This window comes from Microtus ochrogaster, chromosome X (assembly GCF_000317375.1).
Source record: "Microtus ochrogaster isolate Prairie Vole_2 chromosome X, MicOch1.0, whole genome shotgun sequence".
Taxonomy (NCBI): Eukaryota; Metazoa; Chordata; class Mammalia; order Rodentia; family Cricetidae; genus Microtus; species Microtus ochrogaster.
This window is the reverse complement of record NC_022026.1, coordinates 12095709-12111508: the sequence shown is the minus strand read 5'-3', so window position 1 is coordinate 12111508 and position 15800 is coordinate 12095709. Positions and strand designations below refer to the sequence as shown.

Here is a 15800-nt window from a genome sequence, read left to right as displayed (position 1 = left end):
AGAGAGAGAGAGAGAGACCTTGAAAATCAGAAAAATGACCCCCAATTACAAATGAACTATTTACATAGAGATTAAATCTGATTAGATTAAAGTTAGTAGAGGAGGGCAGTATAAGGGCTCAGCAGGTAAAGGCCCCTGCAGCCAAACTCAGTGACTTAAAGTCAATTCCAGGAACTTTTATATACACACATACAAATAAATGAATGTAATAAAAGTTTTAAGGTTAGTAGCAAGCAAATTTACTAAGACGTTAAACCCCAAATTAGTCAAATAAAGACTTAATTATACCAATTTAGTTTGAAATGAAACTGTGAGTTCCATTACAAACAAGAGGCTAAAACGCAGTGGGGTGACAGAGTCAAAGTGCTTAAAGAAAAATGAAAAGTGAGCTGGAGAGGTGGCTCAATGGTTAAGAGCACGGCTGCTCTTCCAGAGGACCTGAGTTCAATTCCCAGAACCCACATGGCAACTTACAACTGTCTGTAACCCTAGTTCCAGGGGCTGACACCCTCCCTCACACAGACAGACACGTAGACAAACCATCAATGCACATAAAATATAAATACGTAAATGAATAAATAAAAAGGAAGGAAAAAAGAATCCTATATTCAAGAAATCTGTCTTTTTCAAATGAACATGCAATAAAGATATCCCTGAAAAACAAAACAGAATTCACTGCTAGCCGACTTGCCTGAAAATAGCTATATATGTTTTAAAAATAGTAAGGGTAATCTCTCAGTCTGAAAGTGAGAGATTCTGAGAAAGTAACTTGAAGCCACATGAAAAAATAGCACAAATAAAAGTAGCATATAATTGGAAAAGACATTATAAATCAAAAAGTCTGTTTCTTTTGTCTCAAACATTTGAGAAAACAAGTTCTATGCCATGTAGGAAGGTACTGTATTTGTCAATAGCACCACATATGAGGCACATGAGAGAAAACTCGGTACATGGTTAAGAAATGACTAGTGTTGCCTGCTCAAATCCTTCTAAAGAAATAAAACCGTACATGACAATAAAGCTAAAAAAAGCTGTAATTTGTTTTCCTTTTTCATTCATTTCTTTTTAAAATCCTGAAAACCATGTGGAGTAATAATTATAGCAATGTATTGTGGGGCTTATACCAGGTTTGAGAATATGATTCTAATACAGAAATAAGGAATATAGACCTATATAGCACTAACGTTTCTGTATTTAATGACATTGTTAATATAACTCTGAACTGATGATAAGTTTAAGCATAAATGGGAGCTGTAATCATCTACTTAAGAATAACTTAGAAATAGGGAATGTTCATTAAAGCAAAGTGCTACGCTATATTCACTTAACACAAGAGAAAGCAGTGCGTGTGTGAGAGAGAAGAGAGTTCTACAGAAGACTAAATAAAATGGCATCTGTAACTCCAACCACATACTGACCAGGCTAGATCTGAGCGGACCACACAATTCAGTGGAAAGGCAGAGCTCCTGCTGGAGTTTTGCACTCCCTGTTTGCTTTCATTTGTTTTTCAAGACGGGGTTTCTCTGTACACCTCTAGCTATCCTGGAACTCGCTCTGCAGACCAGGCTGGTCTTGAACTCACAGAGATCCTCCTGCCTGCCTCTGCCTCCAAGATATTAAAGGGAATGTTCTATAAATATTATTCATAAGACAGCTAGACAACTCAGATACTGAAACCCAAAACTTACTATTTATAAAGGGTATCATTTTATAGTGAGTAAAAGAACAATTAATTAAGAAGATATATCCAAAAATATTGCTACCCAAATTAAAAAAAAACCTCAAAGTAGGAATAGAAAAATTATCTCCTCAACTTGATATATTCTATCTATGAAAGCCCCCACACCTAATATAAAAGTAATAATGAAAGAAGAAACAAAATTCTTCCCAGACCTGGAACAAGACAAGGATGTACTTTTACTACTTCAATTTAATATTGTTCTAAAGGGAAACTACACAACAAAAGATACAAAACTATTACCTTTCATAGGTGACATAATTTTATACATATGCAGGAAACCCTAAAGAATCTATCATAATAAACAAGGCAAGTATGTTTGTAGGCTACATGATCAATATGGAAAAATCAATAGTTAATTCTATATATTTTCAAAGAACAATCCAAAATGCACTGAATAAGATAATTCCATTAATGATAACATTAATATGACTAAAATAATTTAAGAACAAATTTAATAAGCTCAGTGTAAAAATTTATACTTTGAAAACTCTAAAACACTGTTGAAAACACCTGAGAAAGTCCAAATAAATAGAAACACGTTTCAGGTTCAGGCATCATAAAATACAGTATCATTAATACAGCAGTATTCTCCAAACTATCTTCAGACTTAACACAATCCTCACAGTGAGCTGACTCTAAACTTAATAAAAACAACAGTAATCTACAAAATGTAAATGCAGTCCTTTCTTGAGAACCGATGTCCAACAATCAGTCCAACGGTACACTAAACCTATGGGTCTTCGGTCATAAGCACATTCAGTGCAAAATAAGAGGTTTTTTACTTTTAGGCTTTTAATGAAATCACAGCTAGATAACTACACACAAGTAAATGGCGTCCCGCCTCACATGCTATTAAATCATTGTTGAAAATGGATCCAATTTTTAAATGCAAGAAAGAATGGGTTGTTTTCAAATAAGCTAAGTCATCAAATTATTTTACAGTCTTCCCTTCATCGAGTGAGATGTTTTTCCCCTTTAAGCGTGGGTGGATCTGTGACTTTGTTCTAAAGAGAAAATTGCAGAAGTGACGGTGTGTGACTGGGTTACCAACAACATTGTGGCACATGTCTTGCTTTCTTTTAGATCATCTCCTATGAGAGAAGCCTGTCTTGAGGACACGCATATGGAGAAGTCCCCTTAGCAAGAAACTGGGGGTTCTGCTAGCTCACGGAGACTGAGCCAGAAACATTGTAAATCTTCTGGAAATTCCTGGCTCATAGAAAGTCTATATTTTTTAAAAGCACCCCCCCTCTTTTCATTTTCTCTTTTAAGCTGCTAAACTTCAGAGGCAATTTACAGTTGTAGACTATGGTACAAAAGAAATAATATAGTGGAGTGTGATGATATAAAACAATTGGAGGTTAAGAAAGAGATCCTTCACTAATGTTCAGCCAATCATTTTACTAAGCTCCACTTAGCAAAGATCATGTTACTAAGGGTGCACTGCTCTGTGAGGTATCATTACTATAGCCGGGCATTAGATATTACCTATATTAACATTTAATGGAACAGGGAATTCTGAAGAGATTTAACTCACAATACCCTTCTCAGCTAGGGATGGCTCATCAGGTAAAACAGTTTGTCCACAAGCATGAAGGTCTAGTTTGACACTAGGAACTCACACGCTAGGAGAAAAGTGACTCCTGCAAACTCTCTTCTGACATTCACACATGCATGGACATCAACACATGCACACACACAAAATAAATAAACATAAACTTGTTTTATTAAAAAAAAAATCTTCTCAGGAGCCAAGTGGTGGTGGTGCACGCCTTTAATTCCAGCCCTTGGGAGGCAGAGGCAGGCAGATCTTTGTGAGTTCAAGGCCAGCCTGGTCTAGTTCCAGGACAGGCCCAAAGCTACAGAGAAAACCTGTCTTGAAAAACCAAAAAAAAAATTCTTCTCAGGCTAGGAAGATGGCTCAGTGGTTATGAGCATGCACAGCTCTTTCAGAGACGAGTGTTCAGTTCCCAACACTCACGTCAGGTGTTCACGACCATCTGTAACTACAGCTTCAGGGACTCCAGCACCCTCTTCCAGCCTCCACGGACACCTGCACTCGCGTGCAAACATCCACACACAGACATACACACATTTTTTTAAAATTAGGTTGGGCGGTGGTGGTGCACACCTTTAATCCCAGCACTCAGGAGGCAGAGGCAGGAGGATCTCTGTGTTCAAGGCCAGCCTGGTCTACAGAGTTCCAGGACACCCAGGACTGTTCCACAGAGAAAACCTGTTTCTAAAAACAAAACAAAACAAAACAATAAAAGAAAAAGAATCTTTTGGTGTGTTCTTTGGCATCTTTCATGTACTCAGAGTGAAATCTCATTAACTGAGTCAAAAAATCCAAAGCTTAGGCAACTGAAAATGTGTTTGAACTGTGAGGCACTAATTATAGTTTATATGATACAGTTTAAGCACTCAGGCCTAGTGCCTCCTTACCCTTTTTCTTTCTGACTGCAGATAGTCTACAGTATCCCAAAGTTCTAGGGTGTCAGGCATAAAGTTAAGCTCTTAAGCACTCAGGAATCTCTCCAGTCCCAAATGTGGGGATTTTTTCTTTGTTTGTTTGTTTGTTTGTTTGTTTGAGACAGGGTTTCTCTGTGTAACAGTCCTGGAAGTCCTGGAACTCGCTCTGTAGACCAGGGTGGCCTTGAACTCACAGAGATTCACTTGCCTCTGCCTCCCACGTTCTGGGATTAAAGGCGTGCACCACCACCACCTGGCAATGAGGGATTCTTAAAGCTTTTGTCTTTGTTAGCTCTATTTGTAGTTTGCATTTAAGTTCTTAATTTTGCAATTAACAAATGTGGCAATAGGTTAGTGACTATGATTAAATGACTCCTATACATATACATAACTTCAAAAGGCCCTACTGACTACTCAGAAACTATTTGCAATTACACCAGACAGTAATCTTAGAACTTAACCATCATTTTACTTTTTACAGGATCCTATAGAAATAAATCACCCCCATGAGAGCAGGAAGTAATTCTAGAAAACGAAATAAATCACCCCCATGAGAGCAGGAAGTAATTCTAGAAAACGAAATTCCCTCTCCCAACAAAGTTTGTCCTCAGGGTTAGGGACATTTATTGGGGTTGATGATAAGTGGTATACAGTTGGGGTTGGAAATTAAGTAGGATAAGGGATATCTTAAGGCAAAAAAAGGAATTGGATGGGATAATAGGTAGATTAGTGTGAGCTTACTCACACTAATAATAATAGTGATAGTGAGAATACTTGTAAGCTATTATTTATAGAAAACTTATATTGGTATAGATTCTTGTATATTGATACAAATTCAAATTATATTTGTTATATTGAATATTCTCCTATTTCTTTTTACAACATTTGTGTACCTATGCAAAGTTATTTTATCATATTGTATGCATACATGTTTCTACCTCTGCTTAAGATATTTTGTATACTGATACAATTTTAGAATATATTTATCATATTGCACTATACATTTCTACCTCTGATCAAAATATTTATATATTGTTTACATTTGGAGGTCACTGTCCCAATTTGCTTCACAGTTGTTTAAAGATTGTTTACTATTTTAATATAAAGCCTTAGTCTTTAAGCTATATAGGTATTAAGAATTATAGAACAATAGTCATCCATGTTTGTTATACTTATGGTTATACTAGTCAAGTTCTTTAGTTACATACAGATTATATTCTGCATAGATAGATAATCTTCATCCACTTCAAAGAGCTGTAGAATATGGCATTTAAATAACTTAGTATTCTGTTGATGTGAGACACAATTGCTCCTGGCAGCACCAATCTATTCATGAGAGAATGTTGGGCACCGAAGACACTTCACTTGGAGCTTGTTTTCTTGGTAAAACTGGCCTTTGAACAAAGAACTGCCCCTGCTCAACTGCTGACAAAATGCATGGTGTCCAGACTGGACAAGCAGAATACAAGCAAAAAGACTGTCAAACCTTGCCAAAACAGGGTAAGACAGTTTTGAAAATTTTCCTGCTTCTGAAAATGGTCTGTCAGATACTTTAGACCTTAGCCAAAGATGGTTGCTCCAGTGTTGCAAATGAGACTTTGGGTGATTGCCCAGGTAGCCTGTTATCTCTGTCATTTCTTACACCTTTTGGAAGTTGCTTGATTGTGCTTCCTGTTTACTCAAGTAATATTATTTCCCTTTTCAGTACTTTTATGGGGTTGAAGACTAGATAGCCATAGTTACTTTCCTCTCATGACTTAACCAAGTTATTTCTAATATAAGACTTTGGCTCCTTAGAATAGGATAACTATTAAAACATTTAGCATATGTTTCTTGATATTGTTTATGCTTGTTGTAATTCTAATTTTTTTGTAATTCTAATTTTTATACTTGATATTTTTTCCTATTATATATAGTTTTGTATTGGGTTTGGAACTCTTATTTAGACAAAATGGGGAGGTGCTGTGGAAACTCCTTCAGCGAATGGCCTTTGGGATGCTGGCCCACTTTGGCCATGGTCATATGTACTATATATGCAGATATAGGGGCACATGAGACTCCTTGGCTGCTGGATTTGGTTCTAATTCCCTGCTCATGCAGAGGACTACTGGTCACTGCTTTTTATGTGAGACTACCCCTAAATAAATAAACCTTTATTATATTCCATTCTGGGCTAGTGTGGGACTATTTTATTATATATTGCAGTACATATATCCTCCAAAAGTTCATTTTTTTTACCAACAGGGGATATGGTCCAGATTTTCAGATAAACTCAAATTCATATATAACTTTTACATTTATTTCCCCACTAACCATTATCTTATGATCTTTCACTCAATTTCCAATATGATTATCATGCAAAATATTGAGATGCTTTTATTTTTTTTTAAAAATCAAAACTTTAAGTAACTTTTAAATAAATAATGTGATAATAAGTCTTGCACCATTTTATATCGTTTTAAACAGGCTAATTTCTTCTGATATTTATTTAATACTTGCTTCATTAATACATTATACCTGTTTTTTAAAATACACTGAATGTCAATGTGCTGTGGGATAATGCTCTTGTACATTGTAAAGATTTGTCACTCATATTGGTTTAATAAAACACTGACTAGCCAGTAGCCAGGGAGGAAGTATAGGTGGGGCAACCAGGCTAGGAGAATTCTGGGAAGAGAAAAGGCAGAGATGCAGTCACTAGCCAGATGCAGAGGAAGCAAGATGAGAATGCCTCACTGAGAAAAGGTACCAAGCCACATGGCTAAACAAAGACAAGAATTATGAGGGAATGCAAGTCATAAGAGCTAGTTAGTAATAAACCTAAGCAATAGGCCAAACAGTTTATGATTAATATAAGCCTATGTGTGTTTTTTGGGACTGAATGGCTTTGGGACTGAGTGGGACAGAAACTTCCGTCTACATCAATGTGCTTTAGAAAGTATGAAAATGAATATGACTAATAATATTAATACTACTGCTCTGCAATTATATATGTGCAATATTGAGATAAGAAAAAAATCACATGGGCTGGAGAGATGGCTCAGAGGTTAAGAACACTGCCTGATGTTCCAGAGGTCCTGAGTTCAATTCCCAGCAACCACATGGTGGCTCACAACCATCTGTAATGAGATCTGGTGCCCTCTTCTGGCCTGCAAGCATACATGCAAGCAGAACACTGTATATGTAATAAATAAACATATTTAAAAAAAAAGAAAAATCACATGCAAAATCAGAATGAGTATATAGACTTATAACTGAGTAGGATGGCTAAGTTCTAAAATTAATTGCAAACATATATGTACAAAAATTTAAACTTTGAGGTTTTTTTGTTTGTTTGTTTTTCAAGACAGGGTTTCTCTGTGTACCCATGGCTGACCTAGAACTCACTCTGTAGACCAGGCTGGCTTTAAACTCAGATCTTCCTGCTTCTGCCTCGCGAGTGCTGGGATTAAAGGTATGTGCCACCATTGCCCAGCTAAATTTAAACTTCTCAACAGATTATGAAATGAAGGCAATATAAATACTAGAATATAAACAATAATATTATATAGTTCTGCTTCAACCAATATGTGTAAGTATGGACTTTACAGTGTTTCTTTTTTCTTTCTTACCATCATTTAAAACTATTCTGGCCTGGTGTGGTCATACCTTAAGCTTATCTTGACCTTTGAAAGCCAGTCTCCCTCTGAGTTCTCCATGCCAGTGAGTGACATTCCCATCTACCCAGGTCAAAGGCCTGCATCCTTCACCTTTCTCGTTCATTACTCAGTAACCAGTCAGTCAGTCACAAGTCCTATGTTTCACATAGGCTGAATATTTTTGAAATTGCTTTTTCCTCTCCATGATCACCAGCTTGGCTCGTGCTCCAGTCGGTCCCTCCCAGTGCAGATGCAGGTGTTCTTTCTGGCCCTAGTGTTTCTGCTCAGAGTCCTCTCCCCCCCTGTATGCAAGGCTCTCACTCAGCAAGCCCATCCTGGTCCCTTCCCATAGGCATTCCCCCTAACCCCTCCTCCTGGAGTCAGTTCTCTTAACTGGTGGTAAGGTGTGTCTCTATGTGCTTCATTGTCACCTTGCCCTCCAGGATTACTTTCCATATCATACATGGAATGTGTCAACTGCCCACCAGACTTGGAGCTCCAGAATGGCGAAGGCTGCTTTTTTGCTTTGTACATCAACAATTTCCCAGTGTCTGGCCTGGTTCTTTTCAGGTGCTCCTAATCTTGGCTGAATTAATAATACGGAATTGTAAAAAGGAATTCTAGGCCTTAGCTGTTGCTAGTTACTCATGCATCAGGCACTTTGCTTTGGTAACTTGGGTTGTTCTCACTGATTTCCACTTTGCTGTTTGCTTTTGCTGTCTCAGTGTTACCCAGTTTAGTCCAAGTGCCAACATGTTCAAGATGTACCAGCCCCAGGAGTCAGGGTTCCAGCCACACATGAGCCAGTGAGGGGAGACATGGAGCAGAGAACCCCAAAGGGAAGGGAAACACAAGGGCACAAAGGCTACAGGGCCCAGCTGGGTTTCTCTACTGGACCTAGCTCCTTCTAGAACTCGCCTGTTATGCCAGAGTCAGTGAGCTTCAAACACTAGTATGTATAGCATTTATCTGTATTAAACTAATGCCTGAGGTCTCCTCACCACATTCTAAAAATACCATTCTAGTCAGGGGTTTTATGAAATTGACCTTTTTTGTTTTGCTTTTTGAGAGAGGGTTTCCCTGTATTGTCTTGGCTGTCCTGGAACTCACTCTGTAGACCAGGATGACCTCGAACTCAGAGAGATCCGCCTACCTCTGACTCCCAAGTGCTGAGAATAAAGACATGTGCCACCACAGCATGGTGAAATTGACATTTTTCACCTTATTCTATAAAGAACCGCACCCTTTTTAAGGATCTGAAGGAAGCATGTTGCAAAGTCCTCTTCTAAAATGGGACTTTGTATGCCATAAAAGGAACTAACTCGCCCTCCCTCCACCTCACATCATAGGCTCAAAACTTGGTGAACAACTGTGTTTTCACCAGAGGATCCGAACTCCCACAAGAGGTTTTCCCAAATAACATTCTTGGTGAAAAGTCTCTTGGGCAAGGCCATCACTATACCCAACTCCCAAGGCCACTAGATCCGATGCGCATCACTCACTGTACTGGGGGACCTAGAAAAAGATATCTTCCTCCTGTTCTCAGCCCTCCACTTCTTTATGGCAGTGGCTCAGGGCCATTGGGGGATTCATATTTCTAACTCAAACCAAAATCTTCCAAGTTCTTTAGCTCTCAAACACAAACCCAGAATGAAAAGAAAAGTCGTGTCTTACCAGGGTCCAGAAAGGGTTGGCATTCACCATTAGCACTGTAGCTCAGCTCCTGTGGCCCTGCTTGTGACATCCAGGCATCTGGCACCGGGGGCTCCTGGACAGGTTCCATTACTTGGAGCGCAGGTGCCTCCAGGTGCAAGGTGGATGGCATGGGTACTGTTCCAACTGGTGCCAGTTCTTCCAAGAGCATGTCATCCATGTCAATCTGAGAGAGAGGCCACACACATCACTCCAGAGTTGAGACTCCACTGGAACTAAAGCCAGTTTAACCACTTTCAAAGTCACCCATTCCTCACCAACAGTACCATGAGCCACAGATGTAGCTTTAAGGTCTCCAGCGGTTCTGGGAGGCAATGCATTAAAAAAAAAAACCAACCAACCAACCATCAACCAACAACAGGTAAGTTGACTGTACCAGGATGGCCTTATTACAACATCTACAAAGTATCAGGATTTCAATAGTAATCAACACAAATAATTCCTAGTGAGTTATTCCACCTGCTCCTTCCTTCATACAAAGTCTCTGGGGAGTGTGCATTTCATACTCACAGCTGATCCAGCTGCACTGGATTTAAGTGCATTTAAGTGATCAAGTGCCAGGAGTGGTTTGCAACTCTAGAGATGCGCAGAGATGCCCAGACCTCTCAAAGACAAAAATCATCTATTTTCACCCAAACCAGGAAGCTAAGGAAAGTAATGAAAACTACTTCCTAGGGATGCAGGGACCTTGGTGATTTCCTAGGCAAGCCACTACTTGCGGTGAAGCCAACTGCTCTAGTAATCTGTGTCCCAAGCCCCAGAGATTGTGAATGTCAGGCAGAAGCTCTTGCTATTGCCTTCTGGGAAAAGTGCCCTGTGTTCAGCTTGCCCTGTGTTCACCGATGGGTTCCCTAGCAGAAGCGTCAAGAGGTGGTTCTGAATACAAGGCAATATGCGGGCAGCCGGGGCTACTGGAATTTAATGGGCCAGCAAGGGGCACATCACTTACAATCAGAGCTCTTCCTATGCTCTCCCAAACATGGGACTCCTTCTTCAAATCTTCATGTAGAGGAAAAGAACCTAGTATGAACCACATCCCGGTGATCAGGCAGAAACTGAACAGCTTTTGCACATTTATTAGTTTAGAACTTTTGTGCGAACCAGAGAAAACCACAGATTTTCTTTTCCTTTACCAAGAACTGATTTTTTTTGGCCACTTTGTACAATCACATCACCAGGGACAACACTGCTCATAGCACTGGAGCCTTGCTCAGAATTCCTGACTGTCCCATCACAGTAATTGAAAGCAGAGGCGTTGGCATGTGACCACTTCATGTCCTCCCATGCAGTGATTACATGCACTGGAGAAATGCATATCAGTTTACTCTAAACTGCGCTGCCTTCCTTGTACTCTCTCTAGACTCTACTTGACTCAATGCCAGCCAGATCATTCTGGAAAGAAACAAATAGTAAAGAGTTTAGAATGTGCAGGCCACATTCACCCTATCCTCTCCTCCTTCTGTTTTGAAAAGAAAGTCATTAACAAAGTAAAAACCCCTAGAAACTTAGTGGTCACAATCAATCATACCATGACAGGAACTGGCTAGGAAGCCATAGAGCAGAGTATGGATAACTGTAATTGATGTTTCTAGATAAGCTATGCTGTCTGCAAATTTCATTTAATAATACCAAATGGGGCATTCTCATTTGTGTGTCCTAGAGAGGGCATGGGGTCAGACACAGGGGACAATCTCAGACCCACATGCTGATTCCAGCAGAAGAGAACCCTGGAAAAGTCTCTGGAGAAGTTTTGGGGCTGTGGAATCAGAGTCAAAATGATGGCTACAGATCCCTGGCCTGGGTACCTCTTTTTGTTCCCCTAAGAACAGAGACTCCACATTTTTTTTTCTCACCTGTGGTTCTGGTATCTCAAGCTCTCTCTGCAAGTCTTCAATGAGGGACACAACTCTTTCTCTATTGTCTGGGCAGTGTTCCCTCACCCAGGTCTCTATTTCTGTGGGGAGAATGGTTAGGAATTGCTCGAGCACAAGCAGCTCCAGGATTTGTTCCTTAGAACGCATCTTTGGCTTCAGCCACTGACAGCAAAGCTCCCAGAGTTTGTTGAAGGCTTCATGAGGCCCCGCAGCTTCTGTGTACTGGAACTGCCGGAAGCGCTGGCGGAAGACCTCACAGTCCGTGTCATACTCTTGCAGGACAGAGCCCTGGTTCAAGGAGGCCTGGATTGCACAACCCAGGGCCACAGCCATCACCTCTTCGAGAGTTTTACAGTTTATCTGGGGTCTATGGCTCAGAGTCCAGGTTTTTCCTCTCTGTAATGATCTGGGGGAGCCACCTATAGCTGAAGACAGGAAAACATAAAAAGGAGAAAAAGCGATGGTTACAAGATGGCACACTCACCGTCTTTAACTTACTTAGCTTTGCTTTCTCCCACAAGGACTGAAAGGAGCACTTCACAGTCTTTTCTGGCGGTTTTGCAAGTCAGATAGAAGCTGGGGATGCACCTCCCAGAACAACATCTATAGACACAATCAGCTTCTAATATTTCTAAAAATCTCAAGAGCTCCCCCACATATCCTCTAGAACATGCTGTCCGATATGATAATAACAACATATGGTATTCTAAGTTTAACCAAAAATTCAACTTACTTTCTCAGTTATGCCACATAAATTTAAGGTGCTCAGGAAATAACATTACCAGAAGCACTTTGCTAATATCTTACAATGACAAAGGTAACTGCCTTTTTATATGCCCCCACTGATCTGCTGGCTTTTAATCCTAACCCCAGTCTAATCCCAAGTCTTTTTTCCTATAGGGAGATTTCAAAAAAAAAATAGGGATAATGCAACATTTCTGAAATAACTAAAGTGTCAAGACATTTTAGTGTGATCTGTGGGGTCACAGGGTTGGCCATATCTGTACATGCAGGTATACTATGGGACCCCCCCCCATCTCTCTGCATTTGTTGAGGCAGTTCCGTATATACCTGTCTTATTTAAGATTTCTGATGTGAGTCAAGAAAAAAATAGTCCGATTCTCCTCCCGTTCAGTCAATTGATCCGAAACTGACTCCTTATCACCCGTCACTGTGGCAGGAACCTATGCTTCCTGTTACTGTGACAGTAACCTATGCATGCTTCCCATCACCGTGACAGTGACCTATGCTTCCTGTCACCGTGACAGGTAACCTATGCATGCTTCCTGTCACCATGACAGTGACCTATGCATCCCATCACCGTGACAGTAACCTACGTATGCTTCCCATCACTGTGACAGTAACCTATGCATGCTTCCGGTCACCGTGACAGTGACCTATGCATCCCATCACCGTGACAGTAACCTATGTATGCTTCCCATCACTGTGACAGTAACCTATGCATGCTTCCCATCACCCTGACAGTGACCTATATATGCTTCCTGTCACCGTGACAGGTAACCTATGTATGCTTCCTGTCACCATGACAGCGACCTATGCTTCCCATCACTGTGACAGTAACCTATGTATGCTTCCTGTCACCGGGACAGTGACCTATGCTTCTGTGGCAGGGGTTAGGCATAATTTGCTGTGTAATCGTCACACCCAAATGCCCCTGACTGCAACACACACATAGTTATAGCATCAACTTCATAAAAATATCCTTCAAGGACCAAATGGCACCGAAAGTGAATAGCAGCGTGCCTGGCACAAGGTAAAGACTTAAGTGAAGTTTCTCGTTGGTCAAGGCTCCTTCCTAGGAAGCTTCTAGTTTCCTGAGCCCAGGCGTGTAACCGTTGCTGGAGGACACCCAAGGATCTGCAGTCTTTTGGCTGTGGACCCACTCAGTTAATCTTCTCCAGCCTCACAGCTGGCTAGCCTTTCCCTGGCTGACCCAAAACCTTCCACCACGTCTACCGGGGAAGCGACCCTCTAGGTTTCCTTTCCTGGGCCCTACCTAGTGAAAATTTCACTTCTTTAAGGAACAGTGGTTTTTTTTTTTTTTCTCTCTCTCTCTCTCAAACCTCCCCTTCAGTGAATCCACCCACAGGGCCTACCCATAAAGCAATGTAAGAAAAGAGGGCGCTTAGGGAAACGGCAGGCGTGACATGTCCCCCAAAAGCCTAAAAGCTGGCTTAAAATCCGATGCCAGTGTTAGGGATGTGGTTCCCCCAAAGCTCCTAGATGACGATGCCCGACCACCCAGATGGGCACTCCCAGTCCTGGAGGACTCCCAGCAAGGCCTGGCCGGGTCGCAGGGAGCGGCGGCGGGGTCCCTGAACGAATAGGGGCCCGCCGCTCCTCGTTGCTCCTGGGGCCTGGCGCCCAGGGCACATGAAATTTGCCAGTTTGTGTGGCCCCAGCCAGCGAAAGGAGCCCCGCTACCCGCGCCCGCGCCCCAGGGACAGCCACGCCCTCTGGCCGCTCCGGGACTCACCGCCTCTGCGCCCACGGCTCTCCCAAGCTCACCGGCAACTGCTCAAGGCGCAGGCGCGGAGCCGCGTTCAGTACTACATCTCCCGGTAGGCTCCGCGCTGCCCGCTCTTCTAGCCCAGAAGGATGCTGACGTGGGAATGGCTGGGACTCTCCCAGTCTTCCACCTAGCCTCAAGCGACTTTGGAAGAGCTCCTATTTCCGGTCTTAAAGCTTCTGGGTCCTAGGGGAGTGGGTGGGACGAGCCCTGAGTCCTGAGTCAAGTAAGGACGTCTTCCCAGCAGCTTTAGAGTAATCAGTGCAGGTGGGGGAATAAGTTCGTTTAAAACAGCCTTGACCCACGCAGTGATTCTCAAGCCTCGAGGGGGGAGGTTCTAGGGAAAGCATTTTTAAAATTCACGTTTCTGGGCCCCACCCGACACCCTGGAGAGCGAAAGAGCTTGGAGCTTAAGGATTTGCACTTTAATAGTTTTTCTGGGATGCTGAATCTGTTCTGTCTTCTCTGTGTGTCACAGTGGCCTTGGGGATACATCTTAGGTTTTTTTTTTTTCTCTTGAAGACTTGGAGCTTCCATCTAGCGAAACCCTCCCATTCCTCTCCACTTTGTACGGCCACCAGTGGTCTCTGGAGTTTTAGGATTAGCCCGCTGGCACTACTTCAAATTGGTCCCCCCACTGTTTCCGCCCCTGGAAACAAATTTTCCACTCTCAGGATTGAGACTCAGTCCAATGGCCACCAGATACAATGGTGCTAACTGGAAAACCACGCTCATATTGGGACCAAGCTGGGGCTATTGGTATATGGGTACCTGATTTTAGTGCTAGGGCTTTTTTTGTCTGCCTGAGATTCTGTATCTAGGCCTGAGTGGGCCCAAGATATCGAGGAACAAACTTCCTGTTCCTGTGTCTCCTTGAGGATCTGTTGGGAAGTGAGACAGACATGGGAGGAGTGGGGTTGTTGGCAGGCACTGAAGACAGCTCCACCCAAGCCAAAGATGTTCTCATCAGCTGAGCTGGAGCCCCTGACTCCAAAGTCCTGTGAACTCACTGTTGCTCTCTTGATAGCAAGAGTAACTGATCTCTACTAAGGTGGTATGGGAGTCTGATTATTCTTTTGATCTGAGAGCCAACTGGAAAGGGTGATTGATAGTAAAACTGCAGTTGTGTGTGGAGGTAGAACCTGTCCCTGCTGGACCCAAGACACATCCCTAGAGGCTGCCCACCTATGCTTTTGAGAATTCTGTTTCCAGGAGGCATTCTATTTTTCACTTTCTCAAAAGAACCCTTAGGCATTCCCTGAGGCACTGCCATGGGTGAATTCAGCTTAAGATGTGCATGGAGGAGCAGAGCTTGGGGATGCTGATGCCAGAGCAGTTAGTTCCTGACCAGCCTGTTCTAGAAAATCCACAGCAAAGTGCAGGTGCTGTACTCAGAGAGCTGTGAAGAAGCTATAACTCTGTGTGTGTGTGTGTGTGTGTGTGTGTGTGTGTGTGTGTGTGTGTGTGTGTGTGTTTTAAAAAAACTCATGTGATTTGTTTGGAGAGTGCTTGTAAGGTTTGGAGAGTAGGTTATGAGGGAATATTTTTCTGCTTCGTAGTTGGCTCTAAGGTCTGAGACGGTTCTCTTTGTTGTCTAGCTGCTGCACTCAGGTTTTTTGTTTTTTGTTTCTTCTGGGAACTGGTGTTAGAATTGAACCTAGGACCTCATGCATCCTTTTTTTTTCTTTTTTTGCACAGGGTTTCTCTAGCTTTGGAGCCACTCCTGGAACTAGCTCTTGTGGACCAGGTTGGCCTCGAACTCACAAAGATCCTCCTGCTTCTGCCTCCCGAGAACTGGGATTAAAGGGCCGCACCACCACTGCCCAGCAGAC

The 15800-nt window shown here is 42.1% G+C and overlaps 1 protein-coding gene across 1 annotated transcript in view; it reads right to left on the bottom strand.

Annotated features, from left to right (window-relative positions):
• Positions 1-13973, bottom strand: part of Znf449 (zinc finger protein 449) — a 22944-nt gene extending 8971 nt beyond the window's left edge. Inside the window, exons 1-3 of the mRNA XM_005358479.2 lie at positions 13936-13973; positions 11418-11863; positions 9526-9730 (exon numbers count right to left, since the gene is read on the bottom strand). Of these exons, the coding sequence (XP_005358536.1) occupies positions 9526-9730; positions 11418-11771 (559 nt within the window). The 5' untranslated portion in view covers positions 11772-11863; positions 13936-13973. The remainder of the gene's footprint in view (positions 1-9525; positions 9731-11417; positions 11864-13935) is intronic.
• Positions 13974-15800: the final 1827 nt, after the last annotated feature.